The sequence below is a fragment of the Podarcis gaigeae genome (genome assembly GCF_964106915.1).
Source record: "Podarcis gaigeae genome assembly, chromosome: 6".
In the NCBI taxonomy this organism is placed as follows: Eukaryota; Metazoa; Chordata; class Lepidosauria; order Squamata; family Lacertidae; genus Podarcis; species Podarcis gaigeae.
This window is the reverse complement of record NC_139682.1, coordinates 44,603,801-44,625,300: the sequence shown is the minus strand read 5'-3', so window position 1 is coordinate 44,625,300 and position 21,500 is coordinate 44,603,801. Positions and strand designations below refer to the sequence as shown.

The 21,500-nt window shown below is 40.1% G+C and overlaps 1 protein-coding gene across 19 annotated transcripts in view; it reads left to right on the top strand.

Annotated features, from left to right (window-relative positions):
- The window catches only part of ANKS1A (ankyrin repeat and sterile alpha motif domain containing 1A), a 116,678-nt gene that overhangs the window by 61,807 nt on the left and 33,371 nt on the right, over window positions 1-21,500 (top strand). For 9 of the 19 annotated variants that reach the window (XM_083744910.1, XM_083744911.1, XM_083744909.1 and 6 more), the window contains 2 exons: window positions 9,357-9,423; window positions 18,717-18,823. In XM_083744910.1, the coding sequence (XP_083601036.1) occupies window positions 9,357-9,423; window positions 18,717-18,823 (174 nt within the window). Of the gene's footprint in view, window positions 1-7,675; window positions 7,727-9,356; window positions 9,424-18,716; window positions 18,824-21,500 lie in introns of all 19 variants that reach the window. The other 10 variants (XM_083744906.1, XM_083744921.1, XM_083744905.1 and 7 more) reach the window with 2 other exon arrangements.

Below are 21,500 nucleotides of genomic sequence, written 5' to 3'. Positions count from 1 at the left end.
CACTCACCAACTAGAGACAGATGCAAGAAGCAGATGCTTAGAATTAAAGAATTCTGAGACTAGAAGTTTTATTTTACGCCAAAACTGAACTGAAATTACAACCCTTTCACAAACCGATTCAGCAGGATGGCAGAGTAATTTTGTTGTCATTGTTAAACTGGGAGTCAGAAATTCTTGCTGATCTGCTTCAAATCACCTAGAGATCTTTCAGTTGGTTCTGATCTACCTTCTGCCCACTCCTGTTTTAGGCTGTCTTGAAATAGGCTCTATTTTCAAAATGAAAATATCACTTCAGGTTTAGTTGAGGCTGTTACTGCTCAGCAGTTTATTAGCCTGCACTGCGTTGTAAATTATATTTTACAATGTGCCCATATGCCAAGAGCTTAGGCTCCATAAAGCCTATTTATTAGCTTTGCCTTTTCTAAACTATATTTGTGTCAAGAGGTTTTTTAAATTGAGCATATGAAGTTACAGCTTCCTCAGAAAATAGAAGAAAGAGACTAATTACATTAAAATACAGGCAACTCCCCGTTTGTGCAGGGGTTGAGTTCAGGGTCATTGTGCATATCAGCATTTGTGCGTAAGCCCGTTCCACTCCTGCTCCGGGGCTGAGACCAATGCACGTGTCAGCAGTTGCACGTCAGTTGGACGTGCACAAAATGGTCACCGCCTCTATTTAAATTTTCTTAATTAGATTAAGAAAACATGTTGGCTGTGTTCTTGCCTTTTTTAAAAAACCAATTTACTTAGCGCTCAACCTCAGGAAAAAAACAAGGCTCTTCTCAAACTGAGATTTTTTTGTATGGCTCATAATTAAGCTAAAGCAAGAATGAAAATGCAGTTTACATTTACTAATTTCTATGAGTCTCTTTGTGTGCACTTTGTACAACAGCACAAGTACACCTGTAAGCTAGAGTTGATTTTGGTCATTAGTAGCTAAGCAAACAAATCCTAAGAAGCTTGGCTGTTTTGTAATGTAGGGTCACCATATTTCAAAAAGTGAAAATCCGGACACAAAAGTTGTTGAGCTTTTAGTTTTTGAGCTATTTTTAGTGAAATTCACCAAAATCTACACTTCCGACATGGGTTGCCATACATCCAGATTTTCCTGGACATTTATCCAGTTCCCACCCAAACGCTGTTTCTGACGACCAAATCCCGGTTATGTCTGGGAAATTCCAGACATATAGCTACTCTATTGTAATGAGAAGCATAGTACAGTCATACCTCGGGTTGAGAACGTGGTCCGTGTGGGAGGCACGTTCGCAACCCACAGAGCCGCTTCTGCGCATGCGTGTGATGCGATCCGGCGCTTCTGTGTACCCGCGTGATGTCATTTTGTGCTTCTGCACATGCGTGAGCGTCGGAACCCGGAAGTACCCATTCCAGTACTTCTGGGTTTGGCGCGGTCCACAACCCGAAAATGTGCAACCCTCAGCATTCGTAACCTGAGATATGACTGTATAGCATTCCACATCCATACGGCCTGTATTTTAGGTTTTACTGTACAATTAACTATTATCTAAATTCTCATGTTTTGTGCGGTGTGAGGGAAATCCATTCATACCCTAAACCCATAGTAGTGTTTTTCTTTATGCTTGCTAGCTAGTCAGTTTCACTACAAATTTAATCAGATTTCTTCTCCATTGTGCTGTTGTGTAAATTTAGAAACAAAGAATTGAAAATTAACACCAACATAACCTTATCCAGAGTACTGTTTTGCTGTTATTTTGTAAGATGTAGTTTGGACTGTCAAATCAAAAAACTGTGCACTTCTAATTTGTGGCTTTTAGAAGTATAGAACATAACACAGAACAAAAAGAGATGATATTTTATACAACTTTTCAGCTGTAGCCCAAAATATACATGTTGTCAGGGCTTTTTTTGTGACACCACTCACTTTTTGCTGCCTGTGGCACCCAATTTGTGCTGGCACCTATGACACTTATATCAATATATAAGTACTGACACCTCACTTTTTTTACCCCAAAAAGCACTGCATATAGTTCTTCCGCAGTGTCTTCCACCCACTGTTTTGCTGATTACTTTTTTACTATTTTGTTATCACAAATCCCTGCTACAAATAAACACAACCTCTTTCCCATAATCATTAAACCGTTCACTACTGGGTAATATTACCTCATATGCATTGATTTTATAGGAAAGAATAATTGAAGTTCCAGTAATAAAACATTGTTCCTTAGAGTTCCATGCTAGTTGACAGATGCACTGAACTGTAGTAGGAACACACAATGCAGGCAAAAGAAGCAACTTGGTACTTTCAGAGCTGCTTGACATTTTATGTAATGGCCCCAGTTTGACTGGGGGGGGAAACATAGAAAAGAGAAACACTTGGGGATGCACTCTATAGATATGTTGTTGCTACACCCCGGAACCTCATGCAAAGGTACACACACCAAGCTTTAAGTGGCAGCAGCAGGTCCAGGTAAGCTTGTCAGCATCTTTCTCTAATGTTCTGAAAGGGATGAAAGAGGTCTGAAGTTGTATACAATATTTTTTAAAACACTAGGTTTGCTGCAGTGACATTTGGTAGTTCCTGGACCTGATAGGCTTACCTGTGGCCAAGGGGGTCATGTAGGTGGGACCAATAAGGTCACATGGGTGGAACCAAGGAGGTCACATTGACAGGACAAAGTTCTGATTTTCTTTTCACCCTCCTCGCTTGCAGAGGTGTTGAAACAAATGTATTGCAGTTATAGGAGTACTTGGTGCCTAAGTAAACTGAAAAGTGTCTAACCATATTTAAGGAAGGGTCCTGCCATCAAAATTCATAGTGTGAGTTAATGTCATAGCAACCATACATTACTTGGAAGCAAGTCTTACTAAATTCAGTTGGGATGGCTTCCAGCTAGGATTGGAACATGAATTGGTTACTCTTAAAGTTGCCAAATAACCCTGTTAATAAGGTCCCCCTAACCTTCCAGCCTTATGGAAAAAGATTGTCCTCTCCTCTCCAACTTACCTACTACTTTGCCTTCTTTCCAGAATGCAGAGGAATATTAAATGGACTAGGGTGTAGGAAACCAGGGTTAAAACCACTACTCAATTATGAAATGCCCTGGTGACCTTGGGCTATTCACTGGAAGAGAAGAATCATGAATGACATGAAAAGAAACCAATCTCACTTGCTTTAATTGATTCAATAAGATAAGCTGGTTATAGAAGAGCAGCAACATGAACAATCTAATTTTGTTAGCTACCTGTCTACTCTGAAATAAGTCCTAATGAATTCAATAGTGCTTATTCCTGGGTAACTGGTGTTAATTTATTAACTGTAGTTATATCACCTCCCTTTAATTTAGTTAAAACCCTAAATGAAAATCAGAACACATTATGCAATTTAAATATTATTAAAAATATACTTCAGGTTAATATTTTCCCCCTTCCATGCTTACACAAAAGATAGGTAAACAAGGGTCCCACTGTGAGTATCTATCTTTCTGGCACATGCTGCAGATGGCAGCACAGGAAAAAAGCATGGTTCTGATTGGCTTGTGAACACCTACAGGAAGAATGCATGGTGCTAATTGGCTTAGGATGGGCTGATTATCAGAGAGTGCTACCAGTGGACCACCCCCCCCCCGGCTACTCATTCTAAATCTTAGCTCACCCCATCACCCCTGAGGAAAATGGGGAGGAAAATGAGCAAAAGAATCCATTGCCGCACCAAAGCAATTTATGTGGGAGAAAGATACTGGAGACATTCTGGTAGTGATTATTTTTATTGGCTAAGCAGAGGTGAGCAGAAGAATCTAGTAAGCATCTCATTCAGTGGTAAATGCATTAATAACGAGTGTGGGTGACAGTAGAAAGGCTGAACTATGGCTTTGCAGATTTGGGACATGGGGGGGGGGGGAAGAGACTCAGAATATTAGGAGGGTATGCCCCACTTTGTCCAACAACTGATCCTCCACTGCTTTGCTGAAGAAAAGTTGCTGGATAAAGTTGAGAAGGAAAAAGCCTGTAGCTTGTGTTTCCAAAAGTATTAGTGGTTAGCATAGTAATAGGCCTTTTTTGGATGCATATTAGCTTCTAGCTTTAAACAAGAAGCTTTAACTCCGCTTCCAACTTGACTGGTGATAGGATGAAACCCACAAACCTGAGCTGCTGTTTGGTGCTGCTGACCAAAATTTTTTCCAGAGTGCCTTTAAAAAATATGTCCAATCATGGCTGATAATAATCTGACTAGGCCTTTGGAGAAAATCTCCACTCCAGGCTATCACTTGTTTACAATGGAACCAACTTCCATAAGAGGTGGTGGACTATCCTTGGAGATTTTTAATCTGAGGTTCTAGTTGAGATTCCTATATTGCAGAGCATTGAACTAGATGACCCTCACAGTCCCTTCTAACTCTGTATGATTGTATGAAATCCTAAGAATACCAAATTGCTTGAAAAGTGAGCAAAGCACATGAATGCTCCACTATGGCAGCAATCCTGCACATTCATGCATGCTTTGTACAAAAATTTCATAGAACTAAGTGGCACTTGCCAGGATAAACATGCTGAGGGGTTGGTTTGGTGGTGGCATTCACCTTGATGCATGATCGAGTGTACTGACAAAAGCAGTAATAGAAGTTGGTTAGAATTAACCTTTAACAACATTTTTGTGCTTGCATTCTGAGAAATAGCACTCCCTTGGAAAAGATGGGAGAAGCATGTGAAAGCATTGATCTGTGCCGAGTTAACTCTATTGCATGAAGATTGGCAACTTGACAAATGCTTCCAAATATATTCCTGCAATCATTAGAATGAGAAATCTTGCTTTTTTCAAAGATAGAGTGCTTACTAGATTCTGTGTAAATTGTTGCACCATGGATTGCCCACACATTAAATTCCCTGGTAGCAGTTCACCTCCCACAGTTTTGGAAGCTGTTAAACCAGGTTGACTTGCAACAGCATCACCATTTCCTTTTTATACTATCTTGGATTTATAATATTGGCACAGTTAGATGCTTGTTACGTTGCAATGGGAATGATTTGTCTCTTTTGCAAGAAATTGTCGAGGCAGCAAACTGTATGTTGCTCCTTTTCTGTAGCACTTAAAAACATTGATCACAGAGAGACCTTTTATTTTGAATTAATTTTCAGCCTATCTACAGATAGTTACTACACGTACCATATGTAAACCACAACATGCACTGAGCTGTGTTTCTCTGCTGTACTGTTTTTATATGAATGGCTGTGCACAAGCATGATATTTTATGCTTGTCACAGAAATCTATAACCCAAGCACTTAAAAAAAGGAAAAAAAGAAATATCAGTGTTCTTGGTTCTTGGCAGTAGGTTCAAAGGGATAGCTAGATTAACCTCAGAAGCAATTCATAGGATTGTTAGTGATCAGAAGCCAGGGCTTCAGAGACATCACCCAAAAATTAAACAGCAATTTCTGAAGTTGACTTGAGAACTGCTTAAAGCAAAATGCAGACAAAAATAGCATGGGCATACCAGGAAGCAGTTTTGCCTAAAGCAGCTCTCATGCCAAAATGCCCTTTGACTTTTTAAATTCAGGGGTTATGGGGGGGTTCTACATGGGGAAACTGTTTCAATGGGATTTCGTGAGAAGTATCTAAATGGGAGGAGTGCACACGCCTTTCGTTCCCTGTTTGTCAGTTTGATACTGACGGCCCTGCAGCACTAAGGCAGAACTAGTGCCGCTTATGATGCATTTTTAATTATTTCATCAAAACTGAAGTAACTTGGCACAAAAGGGAGTTCTACGCTTTCCCTTCATTGAAGTTCATTGAGCTATTTTTTATCCTTAAAAACACTCTTGAAACAAATTAGCAGAGACTGGGAAAAGCAAGGTGGGCAGCCTTGAAGCATCCCTCAGGGCATTTACCTTTTTACAGAAGAATTTTATGTTTAAGTGTTTTATGCATCAGCTGGGATTGAAGAGGCAAAAGATATTAACAGACATGGAAGTTCTATTTGTTTTCCAGCACAGAGTATGTCAAGCTGCTTTTGTTAGTGCATGCTAAATGAAGCCTTTTGGCAAATGTCCACATTTCCACTAAGGGAGGAGCACAGCTGTTCTAAATGGAGGGACTTTGTTAGGCTTAAATGCTGAGGCACTTGCATGTTGGGTGTGCATAATAGGATTTGTCGGTGGAGCGATAGAAGAGCAGAGCTAGTTACTGTTACCAAAATGGACTGTTTACTTGGACTCCTCCATTTCTCCCCACCCCACCCAAAAATCTACCGCCAACATTTTTGGATAACAAAGCATTGAGCTAGTGAAGGCTTCAAAGCATCTGTAAATCTCTGACCTTCTAGATTGCAGCTGTTCTTCAAGGGTAAACTTGAGGTGCCCTTTGATAATTATGAATGTAATAAATACAGTAATAAGTATAGGGAATTGTTGCCAGATAGGCCACAAAGAATAGTGAATTTGCCTAGTGGTTACTATTTAACTTGATTATAAGCTTGTGGGTTTCACAAGGCCCTTCAGATATTAAGTCATCCCATGCTACTCTTATATAACTTTGGTGCATAAGAAATCTGAGGGTGTTTTCCTTTTTAAAAAAAGCAACCCCAAAGTTCTCACGTGAGGTTTTTTGTGTGATGTAAGCAAGTGTGTTTATGTGGGGAAGGAGAAAATGAATGGTGTATCATCTGAATGCAGTTGAACATGTGATTTGGATCTCTAGCATGACTGAAATGTCACTTCAACTCCTGTAAGGGGGTAGAAATATTATCCTCTGAGCCTCTACACCAGGCATGGCCAAACTTGGCCCTCCAGATGTTTTTGGGACTACAATTCCCATCATCCCTGACCACTGGTCCTGTTAGCTAAGGATGATGGGAGTTGTAGTTCCAAAACACCTGGAGGGCCAAGTTTGGCCATGCCTGCTCTACACAATATCTCACAAGGTAGGCTTTTCATAAAGCACTGAGCTGCAATCAGGAAGAGAGAGCACGATAGTCCCATTTCATGAGTTGGGCACTGCTCATGTGTCTTGCTATCTAAGTTGCAGTATATGCTTTTGGGAGAAGCATACTTTTAGACTTCAAAAAAGTTCTCTGCACTCTTATACATATTGGCATTTGTCAGGAATAAAAAGACGTCATTCAGCTGAAATAACTGATCAAAATCCATGTTTCTATTGGGTCACCTTATGTACTCAGGAAATTTTTTTATTGGGTTGGACTGTTTTGTGCATATTGGACTTAAAAATGCTTGTCTTTGTGTTTCTTTTATTCTTGCATCCCCATGGTCCCCATGACTGCAATCTAAGAAAGCTCCTTTCAGGATGTTGCCCCACAAGAAATACATAAAGTAACTATCTGTAAAGTACCTGCTTCTTAGCAGTATGAAAAACAGGAAATCTGAAAATAGTTTAGTGCACTAAAAACACTGGGAACCCTATTTCCACATCTGCTTTTGAGTATCTACCTCATTTTAATGTTAAATTGCACAGCCAACCATAGAAGTTGTAGAATAGTTTAAAACTTTACCTGCAGTGCTTAAGACCAGGAGGCAACTCGTGGTTTAAAAAAAAAAAAAGGAAACATGGCCCTTTATTAAATTCTGGCCTGAACTTGTGCTGTTCTGAATCAAACAGTCTTAAGAAGAGACCTTGCATAATCCATTCTCCTAGACAAAATTGTGCTTAAATTAATGGATTGAAATGCATGTTTTGCTCTTTCCCAGCAGTTTCAGCAGCAGGTGCCTGATGTCGTCGAAGTTCAATCTTTCTCCAATGTAAGAAACCTGCAAAACGTTGCCTAATCTGGGAAACAGGCTGACTGCTCGGGTTGCTTAGTGTGCAGTTATTTTCTGCTTTCTTGGTGTTTGTGTTTTTCCTTTGCTGGGTTTTGAAAACATTTGAGTCTGTTTTGGTGCTATTTGTAGAGTCCTATAAAAGTCAATGTGCTATATCAAACATGTTGTAACTCATACGATTATTGGATAAAAATGCTTTTTCCTGCTGGAGGTCTTTGACATTTAGACATTGTGCTACAAGCTTACTTCTATAAAATCATACTGAGGGGATGTGAATTTAATGTCAATTTTTTAGAGGTAGCCCATAGAGGACCCTAAAGAAATGAGAGGAGCGGCCTTTCATTGCTTTTGAAAAAATTGCTAAAACAAAGCAGTGGTGTCTCAACAGGAGTAAATCTAACCTACTGCTACTTTTGTTGTTGTTTACTTGTTGTAGTGCAATTAATGTGCATGGTACTTTCCTCCCCCCAAAGTTTACAATCTAAAAGTTGATGCAGGAGAAGTGAGATGAACAGAGAAAATATATGATTGTGTCTGTTAAATGTCCTTAGGCATTTGCTCATAAGAAGCAGCTCTACATTAATTTGGTAATTTGTCAGGGATGTCAAATTGAGATTCAGTCTTCTCTTTCATAATAAGTTGATTTTATTATGGTAGCATAAGATTGCAGATCTTATGAAGAAATACCTCAGAAGTCTATTTCCACTGCTGTTAAAGTGCATCTTAAACTTGATAACTTAAATGAGATGTGCAGTAACTTGATATGTCAAGGTTTGTGGGTTGAACAGTGCAGAACGAAATGGAGGATTAGATATCATTGTCTTGCAGGAATTGGGCATAAACCCATCAACACCATTTGCCATCCATGTCTATTCCTAGACAGTATTCCTAGGTTTTTGAGCATACAAACAAACCCAAAGAAGCTCCTTCTCCTCCTCCTTCCTCCAGGATTGCACAGTAAGTGCCTGGGCATCAAACTCTGTAGGTTGAAGATCTGCTTAGATGTTGGTACTTAAGACCACTTGTCAAAGTACTTTTTAAAAGATGTAGAGGTTGTTTTTTAAATAATAATAATAATATCCAGAATGTGGCATTGACTGCAACAACGGATTCCTTTTTTTGAGATGTACGGTAAATGCTTGGGAGCATCTACATGAACCTGTAGTTCAGTTAGATTGACTGGCTTCTCTCTTCCTGGTTGAACTGTACTTTAGAATACTGCTGCTTTCTGTTCATGTTTTCCAGCTCATCCTAATGTCTTTGCAGCCTTTCAGTAGAAGCAACTTGGTATTGGGTTATTTGCCTTGAAGGTTCCCTTCTTAGCTGGAGTGGCATATTCTTTATTGGTAGTGGGGAGTTTCTGTATTTTAAGGTGAGATCAGAGGAATAGATTATTCTATACTATGAACAAATGTTATCACTTTCTTGCTAGTCATCAGCTTGGTAAGATGCTTCTATAGATTTCTCTCTCTTATATTTACCATGAATTTATTATTTCCAGACAACAATACAAATCTCTTGGGCATGTAGCTTTATACAATTATAGGATTAAGAAGCTCTCTAGTCAGGTGTTGCTCAATTATCACTAATAATTTCTTATGTTTTTCAGATTGAAAAAATAATGAGCTCCATTGGTGAAGGCATTGACTTTTCTCAGGAACAGCAGAGGATTTCAGGTACCATACTGAACTGCTAAAGGGTGTGAGTCAATTCAAACAAGTGAGAGAGCAGTACAAAAAGTTGGGCCCATTTGGGACTTACCATTAGGGAACCTTGTATTTCTCAACCCATAGTTGAGATATTCAGCTATGTTAAGGCTTCCCTTTAAGACCAGAAATCCAGATAAGAGGCAGCAATTTGCTATTCTGCATTCCCTGATTAGATGGGGATATCCATCAGTATTTATCTGCCAGCGGAATGGCCAGGGTTGGGGATCCCCCTGGGGTAAATTTGGGGGTGTGGGGTTTAGAGCTATATGAGGGAGAAGAGAAATCCAGCTTTCATGATATTGGATACCCCCCCCCCCCATGATGCTTAATTTAATGGACTGGCTACCCCTCCCCCTTTACTACAACTCCACTTTCACTGCTGCTCATACCATGCATTTTATCAGACCCCAGTTTCGCCTTCCTTCACTTATTTAGATATTTGTTTGTTTGATTCTGTTCATGAATTACTAACCATAAAGTATCTCAAAATGATTGCACACACTAAAAAAAAATCATATATGAAAATAGCTTTAAATCCAGTACAGATTCAGACTAGGATAAAGATCTCCACTTAAAAGGCTTGTTGAGGAAGGAAGCGCCTCTATATTTTGTTAGAAATGGGCTCTGTGTTCAGAGAGTTTACAAGCTTTGGCGGGGTTAGGCAAAAAGAAACTACAGGGTGAAATGCAGCAAGAGCAGGGCTTAAAAAAGATACAGTACAATGGATTCCTTGTAGTTTTATCTGCTGCCTTTTTTCTACTTAGGTCTATTTGGCTCTTTTTTTCTTTCCTTTTGTATAGTTTTTATATTGTATTTTTAGACATTTTAAATACTCAGGAAAAAAATACCATCTGTAAAAAAAGAGGAGAGGGCGGGACACAAAGCACTTTTAAAGCAACCTTAAACCATCAATATAAAGGGCCCATATGTTTGATAATTTCCTGGCTTGATTTCATTTATGAAAAATCACTTTCTAGATATTGAGTCTTGCATGTACATGAGTCAGAGCCCCACTTGCCATGGGAAAAGATGTCTTTTATACCTCTTTCCTCAGTCCCTTGCCTTCTTTCATAGGCAACCTTGACTGAGACTTTCTGACAAAGGTTGAAGACTGCATCCTAGTTCTACTCCCACCCCCATCTTCTCAAGCCTTCAACAGTAATTTGTAGCAACATGAAGTCCTGAAGGTGGCATCTTCAAGTCATTGAAAAAGCCTTGCTGTAATAATTAAAGCACCATTTTCATCAGATTGCTTTAAGGAGTCTTGTAGTCTGGGGCAAGAGGAAGGGGAATAGCAAGGTTTTTCCAGCAATACTTCCTCATAATAAGGAGTAGAGAATAAGTGATTTTTAAATTATCAGGAGTTCATCTTTGGTTAAACCTTGTGGCAGCTTGTGGAATATTTTAGTATGGTAGTCAAAAATGTGATGCAGAACAAAGCAGCAGTGACAGCCCATGGCAAAAACATGAAAACATTCAGAGGTGCTGCAGCAGACTGACTTGCTTTTCAGAAAACTACCAGAAATGTTCCAAGTTTTTACAGCTCATTAAAGGATGCTAAAATAAAATAAAAAAGCCACACATTTTCTTCCACGCCTGGAATGGAAGCATGAAGTAAGAATGCGGATTGAAATATAGCTATAAGCTGTAAGCTACTGCTTAGTTCTGATAACCCCACAGGTCCTCAGAGAGAAGGCTGTTATACCCCCTTGCCCCACCCAGGTTTCCAGAAGCAATAAAAAAAAATATTTAAAATGAGACTAAAGTGGTGAAGAAACCACAGAAACAGTCCAGTGAGGACTGATCATATTCAGTAACCAAGGAATGCTGGATATCCTTTCAAAGAAAAAAAGCAGGAGGAGAGAGAATGTGGCATGCCCTGTTTGGTTGAAATGGCTGGCTGGACCTTTGAACAGAGAACTTGTATTAGGAGGGAGCGTACACCGCAACATCTTGTTGCAGTTTCCACTTTTTTTTTTACGTTATAAAGCAAAATATTTTTACAACAAGTAAAGATAACAACATAAAGAACTCTTAAAGAATGCATTTTGGAAATAGGTTATTTTTCTAAGATGAAGCAATAAATATACCATTCACTTTAAAAACTCCCCCCCCCCCCCAGTTGAGAACTTAAAAAAAAATCCATGCCAGGCCAAACAATATAAGTATTTAGCTGGATATATATTTTATATTTGTAGCAGACAACATAGAAACAAATATGTAGTGCTATACATGAACCTAGAAGCCTCATCTTTTCAAAAGCCACAGACTTTTCAAAAGTGTTGCGTTGACCTATATGTTAGTGGAATAGCTTATATATATATAAAAATATAGGATCTTCTACACAAGCAATACAATACAGGCCAAGCACCTAGTAATCTATGCAGAAAAGACTGCAAGGTGGGAGTCACTTATTTCAATGTGGGTATTAAAGAAGACCAGTGTGTTTATGTTCATTGATCTTCCTTGTTTGGCAGAATTGCTTTTTCTGTAATTTGGTTGATGCAGAAAAATGCACTTTCTGGCAAATCAGTTAAACTAAAACAGATCAGAGCTGCATTTGACTGCCATATATAATTTGCTTCTGTCAGTCATCATCGGTCGTCCCCACCCCACCCCCCCAGCCAGCACTCCATAATGCTGTTCTGATTATTTGTTTATTTAAAAATACGAATTTATCAGCAACCTTTTGTTCTTGCTGGCTCAATTCATATGTTACAGTAAACTACAGCCAATGGTTCACTGTGAATGTGGACATTCCTTCTTCAATTCTCCCTTCCAGCAAGTGGGAGCAACTAACTACAATCATTGCCTTCGCATTATGTCCTACCTGGGGATCAAGATTTGTTTTGCTTCCAATGAACCATGATTGGTAAGCCAAGAACAAATATTGGCATAACATCTTGGTTCATTTGGAGTGAAACAAACAATGATTCCTGGTTTGGATGTAATGCTAAGTCAAGGATTAAGGTTTGTTGCTTGCGCTGGCTAAAGGAGGAGTGAAATAGGAGTCTCGTGTGTGTCCACAGAAAGTGCATGCCATTATTGGAGCACATTACTGGGAGTCATTCAATTTTCCTATAAAATGACATGATCTGATCATGTGACTGTAGAATAAAGGTTATATGAAGGAAATTTGCTGGAGCTGCAGTCAAAGCAGATCCTTTCTCTCCTTATTCTGTAACAAGTTCAACATAAGGAATCATCTTCAAATTAGTTTAAGTTTCAAAAGAAACTATCAGGCTGTTCTTTGGATTGGATTTCCCACCTCAGCATATTATGCCCCTTTCTGAAGAGGCTCAGTAATTGGTCCTGTTCACATAAAGAAACCCTCCCTCCCTGCTTGCCTGCCTGCAGCGATCTTTTCAACTTACCTAAATTTACTCGCTTAAATTGGATAAATATTGCAAATGTGTAGCTGTGCGCTTAAATTTGTCACCTGCTTTTAAAGGCATTTGGGGATACATGTTTTTATTAATGGACAATGTAAGTGGAGGAAGGGTCCATTGTGTTCATAGTCATAATCCTCTGATACAGGAGTAATGAACATTCCAGGAAATACTGCATAGCATTCAGCCTTGCTGAAAGTGGTTCTTTTTACATAGTAGAAATAACAATTGCCTAGTGGAAGGAACTGCTCTGAGGCCTTTGGAACTGTGCCACTCCCAGTAGCTTAGCCTTTAGGCTACATGTTTATGTGTGGCCCATCAAATGAGACTTGCTTCTTCTACTGAGTACTACCATTAGAAATGGGTTGTCCCCTCTCCTGCTTGTGTGGGCCATAACACTCTATATTCTGTTGCTCAGTGTCACTTAGACCGCTGGCAGTTAGAACTTCCCGGGGTGGCTCATCAAGTTTTTGTCTTATCATTTCCGATCTCACTTCAAAGACTTGAATTCCTAGCGTTTGCTTTTCCTTTAATTCTAAAATTAGAAGTGAGCAAAGGGCTATTCACAAGTCTCCAGGTATACTCATAGCATGGAGGGCGGAGGGGGACATGCTAAACGGAATTATGGCAAGGGATGCCTATACATGTGCAGCTGAGTTCCTGCTGATATAGAAAGTCTGCATGCACACAGCCCCCTTGCCTATGTTCTGAGCAGCATGTGAGTTGGTGCCAGGATCCACTTAAATAACGGGGGCAGCAGGCACAGTCTTCCTTTTCCTTCCACATATTGGGGTTATGTGTGAAAGGGTCTCTTATGGATGTCCCTTGTCTCTGTTCATGTACCAGTGACTGAGGTAACCAACCTTTAAATTTAAAAGGCTTGGGGTCTTCTTGCAGAGACTTTGGCAGAGGCTGTAGACCTTTCTTTCCTTTGGGATGTGTGGATGCCCTGTTCAATATAAACTGCTACTGCCAAGATGGGATTCTAAAGCTTTACAAAGAGTGAGCATTCTGTCCCAGTAGAAATGTGCTCACTGATCCTTGTCCATGAACATTTTCACTAGCACCACTGATTAAGAAATCTATTAAAAGGGCAACACATCCTCAGAAACATATCTTTAAAAGGGGTCTGCTACATGAAAACAAAAGCATTTGTTTTTCTGCAACAACTTGGCCTCAGGCCTCTATTTGCAATGTAAGGTTTGTATACTTTCCATCTGGTGTTAATCCACTTAATATTCTTACCCTTCTACTTGAAAAAATTACTGTTGGAGCAAAATGGCTTCATGGCATAAAATAACCCTCTTTTTGCTGCAGTTTTCTTGCAGGAGAGGATTCCCTTGGCATGGAGAGGCTGTATATAGTGTGCTGGTTTTACAGTGATTTCATCCGTCATTTTATTACCCAAAGCCAGAGAAGAATGAGTGGCCCCTGCAACGTCAGTTTGCTTACATAAGTCTTGTTGCATTAGAGAGAATTTGGTAGCTAGTTAAACAGTATAGCTAAAATGTGCTGTATTCTGCTGCACAAAAGCTCATTGCAATTTGCATCCAGTTCATTATTTTAAACACTATAGTAAAGCTGACAGTATTATTCAGTGCAGTGAGAAAATACCTTATCGTTCTTTTTGAGGATTGGCAATTGGCACCAATGTTCTCCTTTTGGTACAGATTGGTACAGACTAATGGTTTCCCAAACCACCGACTAGGATCCACTAGTGGCCTTAGTGCCACAGCCTGTCCAAGGCCGCCTCACATGCCTGCCCTACCCCCTAGCCATGCCACTGCATTTGGTTGGACCAGTGCCAGCACCCATGCTGAGTACAAGTGATTGAGAAGCAGAAGTACAATGAGGGAGGAGGGAATGAATGTCTCCCTCTTCTGAGGAGAAAGAGCCAGAGGGAGGTCTTGAAGGAAATGAGAAACCAAGATAAAATGCTGTTGTTAATGAATATTAATAATAAATAAAATGGGAATAGAAAGGAAAGGAATAAGAGAGGAGAGCTGTTAGAGGAGGGATGAATGAAAGAGGACCAGAAAGAACCTGGCATGCTGAGGTTAGGGGTAGGGTTAAGGTCCAGTTGAGTGTGAAAGCAGAATGGGAGAAGAAACTACAGGACATGACTAAAAATAGAGGCATGTGGAGGTGAGATGGGGGAAGATATAAAAGAGTAAGTCTTCTTCATGTAGAGCCTCTAGATCAGCAAATTCTACCTAAAATGAGGAGGCTGTCACAATACCTCCAGAGCAAATGTCTGTGCTTAGCTTGAGGAAACCTGAGCTATGAAACTCTTCACCACAATGAAAATGCTGTGACAAATAATTTAGCAATTTCCAAAGATGGATTATATATTTGTAGAAAATGTTATCAGTAATTGCCACCTGATTATGCCAAACTGCCTCTATCTGCCACCATTTTGAGATGGGCTCTGCTCCTGCCCCACCATTTTGTAACTGGTGGACCTCAGTAATTTCCAGCTATCTGAAGCAGGCCCTGGGGGTGGAAAGTTTGAGAGCCCCTGGTCTAGCCTTTTCTTGGTGGCTGTAGTTGATATGTTTTCAATTTAGCACTCAAGTTTGCATTAAATGCACTAAATGCATTCTCTAATGCAGACCATGTATCAAGATACTGTCTGTTTATGTCTAGGCACATGCCCAAAATGAATGAGTGGTTTCTCCAGTAGCCATAGTCTTATTGTGATGTACAAACATGAAGGTACAGAGTCTTGATAATTGTCAAGGTCATTTTGCTTTGCAGCCAAAGGGTTGCAATCCCATTATAATAAACTGCTACCAAATCCAAGGTGCTCAGGGTTAAACTAATGTAATAGCCTTCCTGGTGGCCAAAATGTTTAGGTGCTGCCTGAGTGAGCTGTCCCTAGTTAAACACAGAGGGTAGGATTAAAATGAGGAGGCTGAGGAGGCTGTCACAATACCTGCTTGGGCTGTCACAATACCTGCTTGGGCAACAGAGCTTTCCACACAGCATCTCCAAAATTGGCTTGGGGTGGGTGGGAGAACCCCCAGAACAGTGCATGAGGAGGGAGGATAATTTCATTTGGCAAACTAGTTCCAACTGGCAAATTCTAGCTTAATTCTCTTTTGCCATGCTATGCAAATGCAAAACACTTTAGACGTAAGTGGGAAACTATGAAACTACGTTGACTATCTTCATCAGTATCACAACATAAACAATTTCTTCAGACTCTCAAACTTGAAATGGAGTTGTGTTTTGATTTTGACTTTATATTCCAATAGTTAGGTGTTGGAAACTGTACTTACTACTAAAACTCTGCTTAGGGCCTTTGCATGTATTCTGGCTCTGGTTTTCGAACATCCAGGCTAAAAACTTTCAGGGCCCTTGTACGCTGCTGTTCCCAAATAATTATGAGAGAGTTTAGTAACTTGACTTCTTCATCCCCCCACAATGGCAATTCTGTTCCCCAGTAGCTTCACAAAAGTTGCCTTCGGTGTAATAACTACAGTATCAGATCAGATCTGTGGAGGCAAAGCATCTTTAACAATCCAAGATGAAGCAAATGCTACATGCAGGCATATAGAAAGCTGGTGTAATATGTTTGTTTCCAATTGGTCTGACTCCCTTCAGTCATGCTTACCTTTCAGTATCTGAAAATCTCAGCTCACATCTGATAAATTAATCCCCACATACTGTATCCGTTTTATGCTGAAAAACCACACCACATGGCTCAGGGTAATCAAACAAATTTTGAAATTGCAATTTGAATATTGCAAAGCTGCCGTCTTATTTCTCTCTCCCTTGCCAGCTTCTGTTCTGAAACCTGATCACTGCTTCTGCTGGGAGGGGTGTGAGCATGAGGGGAGGGGAGGGAACAGCCAGTGAGAGAGCGAGAGACGTTGCAAGTGTGGAGCTTGCTGCCTTTAGACAAAGCAGTCTGCTGCAGCTCTCTGAAAGGGACACATGCTTGCCTGGGAAAATACCAGAGTCCTTTTGCCTGCTTATGGAGTAGAAAGGAATCAGCCCTGGATAAGGAAAGAATCTCTGGCCAGCAAGAGCCTGCTGCTTGGAATTTGGGGATATAGATGTTGTCCCTTTGCCCAGGCTTTGTCAGAGAAGGGAGGAGGAAATCTTTTGTGAGTGCTGCATCCCTTGTGCTGCAGTATATGCATTAAGAAGGCTGGCCAGCTCCTGAGCACTCATTAACACTGACTTGCTTAACAGAGGATCTTTTCTGAAGGCCAGCGTAACAGGATCTCTAACCCCTCGATTATTCAGATAATAGCCAGCACTGCATTGTGTTGGCAGTCTGGAAAGAAAGGGGTGGAGGCTAGTTTAGGATGTTCAGAACTTCTGATAACCACAGGGTTCAAAGACTGCAACCCCGGTGTCTTCATCAATATTTTGCAAATGCCCTTCAGTGACGGACATGCTAGGAAGACTGAGAAAATTCTGCGTGACTTGCATAGCAATTCCTCTGAGGACTGCAAAGACGTGGGCTCTGAACTTTCCTTGCTTCATCAAATATTACCAGTTCTGCACAGGGAAAGTAACAAGTTCCTAGACTCTCCTCTGATGTGTGGAGGGAAGAAGAGGCGTTCCATATAGCTTCTACAGGGCTCTTGGAAGAATTTATTTCTGACTAACCGGCTGAAAGGAGGTGCCAGGACATATCTAACCCTATCTGCTGCGGAGAAAAGGGGAGGGGGCGTGTTCATCTTGCTTGGCTTTCCTCACCCCCTTAAACCAACGAGCTAAGATGCTTTGTTCTGAAAGCTGTTCGTTATCTCAGTAAGGAATTTGAAGGTAGTACTTGCCTTTAGTGGAAGAAAATGAAGGACGGGCAAATACAAGTCAACAAAGAACTGGCAGGAGCAGGCATGTTGGGTGGAAAATGAGCTGACCATTTATCTTTTTGCTCTGACTGGATGCTCCGGTATACTTATTTGTTCCAGTCTAGATGTTGACACTGGTTCCCAGCCCAGATCAGTCAATACTGGCTGTCAGGATGTCATGCATCTGGATAGGTGATAAAATGACAGTGGCAGGACTTCCAAGCTCAGGCTTGTTGTCCCTCATGCATCCACTCCTTATAATAAAATAACAAAGAAAAGCCCGTACCATGGTTTGCCTGTTCCGGGACTGTTGGGGGAAAAAAAGTATAAATCTTTATTCTTCTACTGCAGTTTGTGTTTTTTGTTTTTGTTTTTATTTGTCTTGCATGTCTTCCTTTGGACAGCTGTTCACTAATCTGGCTGCTGCTGCTTTTCTGAACACCCATCGTGTCTGTTTGTCTCTCTCAGCTGCATGAAGATGTATTTTCTCTCTAACTGCTTTGCACCTCCAGTGCTAACAGTCTTCCTTACTGGCCTGTTGTACAAGGTAATGCATCTGAAGTTGCATGGATGCAAGCATCTGCTGGGCTGTGTTTATTTGTGAGCTGGCCCTCTCTTGTCTCTCGTGCCTGTAGCCTTGGCTTGGAATGATGCCTTGGAAAGTTTTCAGCCCCCTCAGATGAAACAAGGAGCTGACCCAGGAGTCTTGTGAGGTTTGGGATGCTTTTGCCTGGCAAGGAGCACACTTGAGCCAGAAAATCAGTGCATGTGATGCCTTGGCCCCAGGAATGGTTCTAAACAGCTTGGATTCAGAGTTTGTTTGAGTATAACCGGGAGACCGATTAACACTCTAGTTTGAACAGGACAGAAGCTTATTGTTCATGGTTTGTGTACAGAAGAGGAACTGTCTGTCAGCTAATTGTTGTACTCTGGCCTTGGTTTGGCTTCTTTATGGTAATGACTATGATGTGGCAATGCCACCTGTCTTCCTCAGAGTGCCGCTGCTACCGCCTTAATGGGTTTTCCTTTTTCAAGCGTCTGCCGATTCCTCTCTCGTCAGGTTCACGGATGCTGGAGCAGAGTGTTGGGGAGTGGCTGGAGTCCATCGGCTTACAGCAGTATGAGAGCAAACTGCTTCTCAATGGCTTTGATGATGTTCGCTTCCTGGTAAGTAGCTTTGTTGGAAAAAGTTACAAGGTTTTATTGGGACTTGCAGAGCTTACCTTTTGGAAAGCAAATTGAAACTTGTTTTGTACAATACAGATAAATATATTTGCATTATTTGGATCTCAGATAAAGCAGTTTATGCAGCACTGTCAGATCAAATTAAACACATGAAAGGCAAGGCTGAATTCTTTTGATTGTCTGGATGAGTACGGACATAGCACACACACAAAAAAAAATCATTTGGGGGGGGGAGTTCAGGTTCTCCTATGAATTCATAAAAATCCCAAACTCATAGAAAGAACATCAAGAAAGCTTTTCTAGATGAAGGGTTAAACTGAAGCTGTGTTGACACCTGGGTAGTAGATTAGTCTTACTTTGAGAGTTGAGCTACCAGCTTCAGATGGAAATGAACGACAGAAAAATGTTTGAATTCTTTCTGCAATTGTTAACTCCTTGAACATTTTCAGCAACCTGCAGGCTAGAGATTATGTTGCTGGAATGATTGCATATGAATGTATATTTGGGGGCTTGTTTAAATGCTGCTGCTTCAGCTATTAAAGATGCATTCTTTACTAAGTATTGCAGAAGCAAACTCCTGTGCTTTCCTCTCTAACCCATTTCACATATGTAGGATGGATCTCAACTATATTTTGTTTTGTTTAAGAACCCGTTCCCAATACTTCCTGATATCTATGGACAGGACAGTTCAAAACAGAATAAGCTTTGGCCATTCTGGTTAAATTACATAATAGGTGTATCCTTGCCTTGGTATTCATAGTTTCTTAAAGCACAACATTGTTTATGCAATCATTGTTGCTGAACATTAGTTGGCCCTGTCAGCACTTAGCTAAATTAGGCTCAATCATTCATCAGCACTAGGAAGGAATAGATCCTTACCAAGGGGATCCTTGCTGAGTTTGAATTATTAACATGCCAACTTCCTTTAAGAAGTCGTTTTATGGAAGAAGCAAAGGTTCAGCATCCTAAAATGATGGGTTATCACCCTTTGGTCCATTTTCATAGAAAATGTAAACCACACATTTGCAAATCCTTAATCACAGTAGACTTTTTTGTCAGTCTCCAGCTTCCTAAAGGATGCAAAGGATTTTGAATTGCTTTAAAAAGCTTGAACATAGGAATGTGTCTCTGTTCACTTTGCTGATTTTTCAGGAAAGGTCAGTATCTAATTTCAGAATTACCTGCAGGTCCAGAGTTTGAAAACTGGTCAGATATCCCTTCCTGAACATGTTAAAACACTAGCCATGCAAAACAAGTAAAATTTCTTTTGAAATGGAGACAACTCAAATCTTTTAGCTATCAAAGTGGACTAGGCTTTAGTCTTTCACAAAATCTCATTAGGGTTAACCACTTCAGGTAGTGCTTTTCTTAAATAATCAGAGTAGTGTTTATTTGTTCACTAAAAGGTGTAGCCTTCACTAAGAGTTAGATTTAGGAAGATTAACAAAATATTAACTGCTTACAGTTAATGACTATTCTGTAAGTGGTGGATGACTGGAATTAATAACACCTATACAAACTGTTAGTATCATTCATACTGTCAGGGGGAAAGTATGTAGGGGACAATTTATTGCTCCTTCTAAGCCTCTTACATGCATTTAAAATTTAAATTTCCTCTATTTCAGACTTAAGACCACACCTGTCTTTATTGGGACTCCATTAATGAAATAAAAGGAACATGGATACATTTGCCAGGCATTTTCCTTATAAACAATGACTGTCACAATGCCCATATCCAGTAGTTTCAAAAGAAAGAGAACCAATTTAACAAGTATCTTACTATCTTAGTCCCATCCAGTGCAAATGATTAGATAACTTTCTCCAGCATATTTTAGAGACCTCTTCTGAAATAATAATGTGGCGATATATTCGTGTCTTAATGAATGTTGGCAGACATAAATACATGTTAAATATTTTAATAAACAAAGCACTGTTATGTGTATGGTTTATTAATTTTTGGCAGTTAACATGCTACTTTTTAACTCCTGGCTACAGAAGAAAGTAATCTACTGTATTACCATATTAGTTCTGTTAAGAAGTGCTCCAAGCTTTGGGCTATTCTGCATTTCCTTCTTAAGGATCTTTCTGAAGTGGGAAGTTTTGAACCCAAATACTTGATGCAGCTTATCTGACCTAAAGGCAGATTCTTGCATAGTTGTTCATGAGGTTCCATAGCTGAATAAGAATGGGGTGTCAGGTGTAACTTTTGCGCACATTAGGAACCATGTACTTGTGTGACCATTTTTCTTGCTGCGGTGCTTTTTATTACAGAATAATCAATTTCAGAAAATAGAACACTGACATGAGAATCTTCCATACCCATAATTACTTTCAATACCCTGGACAGCTCCCATATAGTACATGGTATATAACCCCAAATAAAGGGCTGTGTAGTCATGACAGAAAAATGGATGTTGGTTACATTCTTTCGTTGGGATATTTTGAGTTACAAATACTCTCCTTTTGGTTTTGGTAGAAGAAGTGTCAGCATTACAACTGCTTCTTTGTGCAGCAAGAGTAGCATGTTTGCATGCTGCACTTCGTTTGCATTTCTTCCTCAAGTATTGTAAGATTAAATTTTTATGGCATGATCCCTCTGTGCAAGTTTCTACATTTCTTGGAAGCAACAGAATATGTTTCTCTTTAGAGTTTTAGTTGA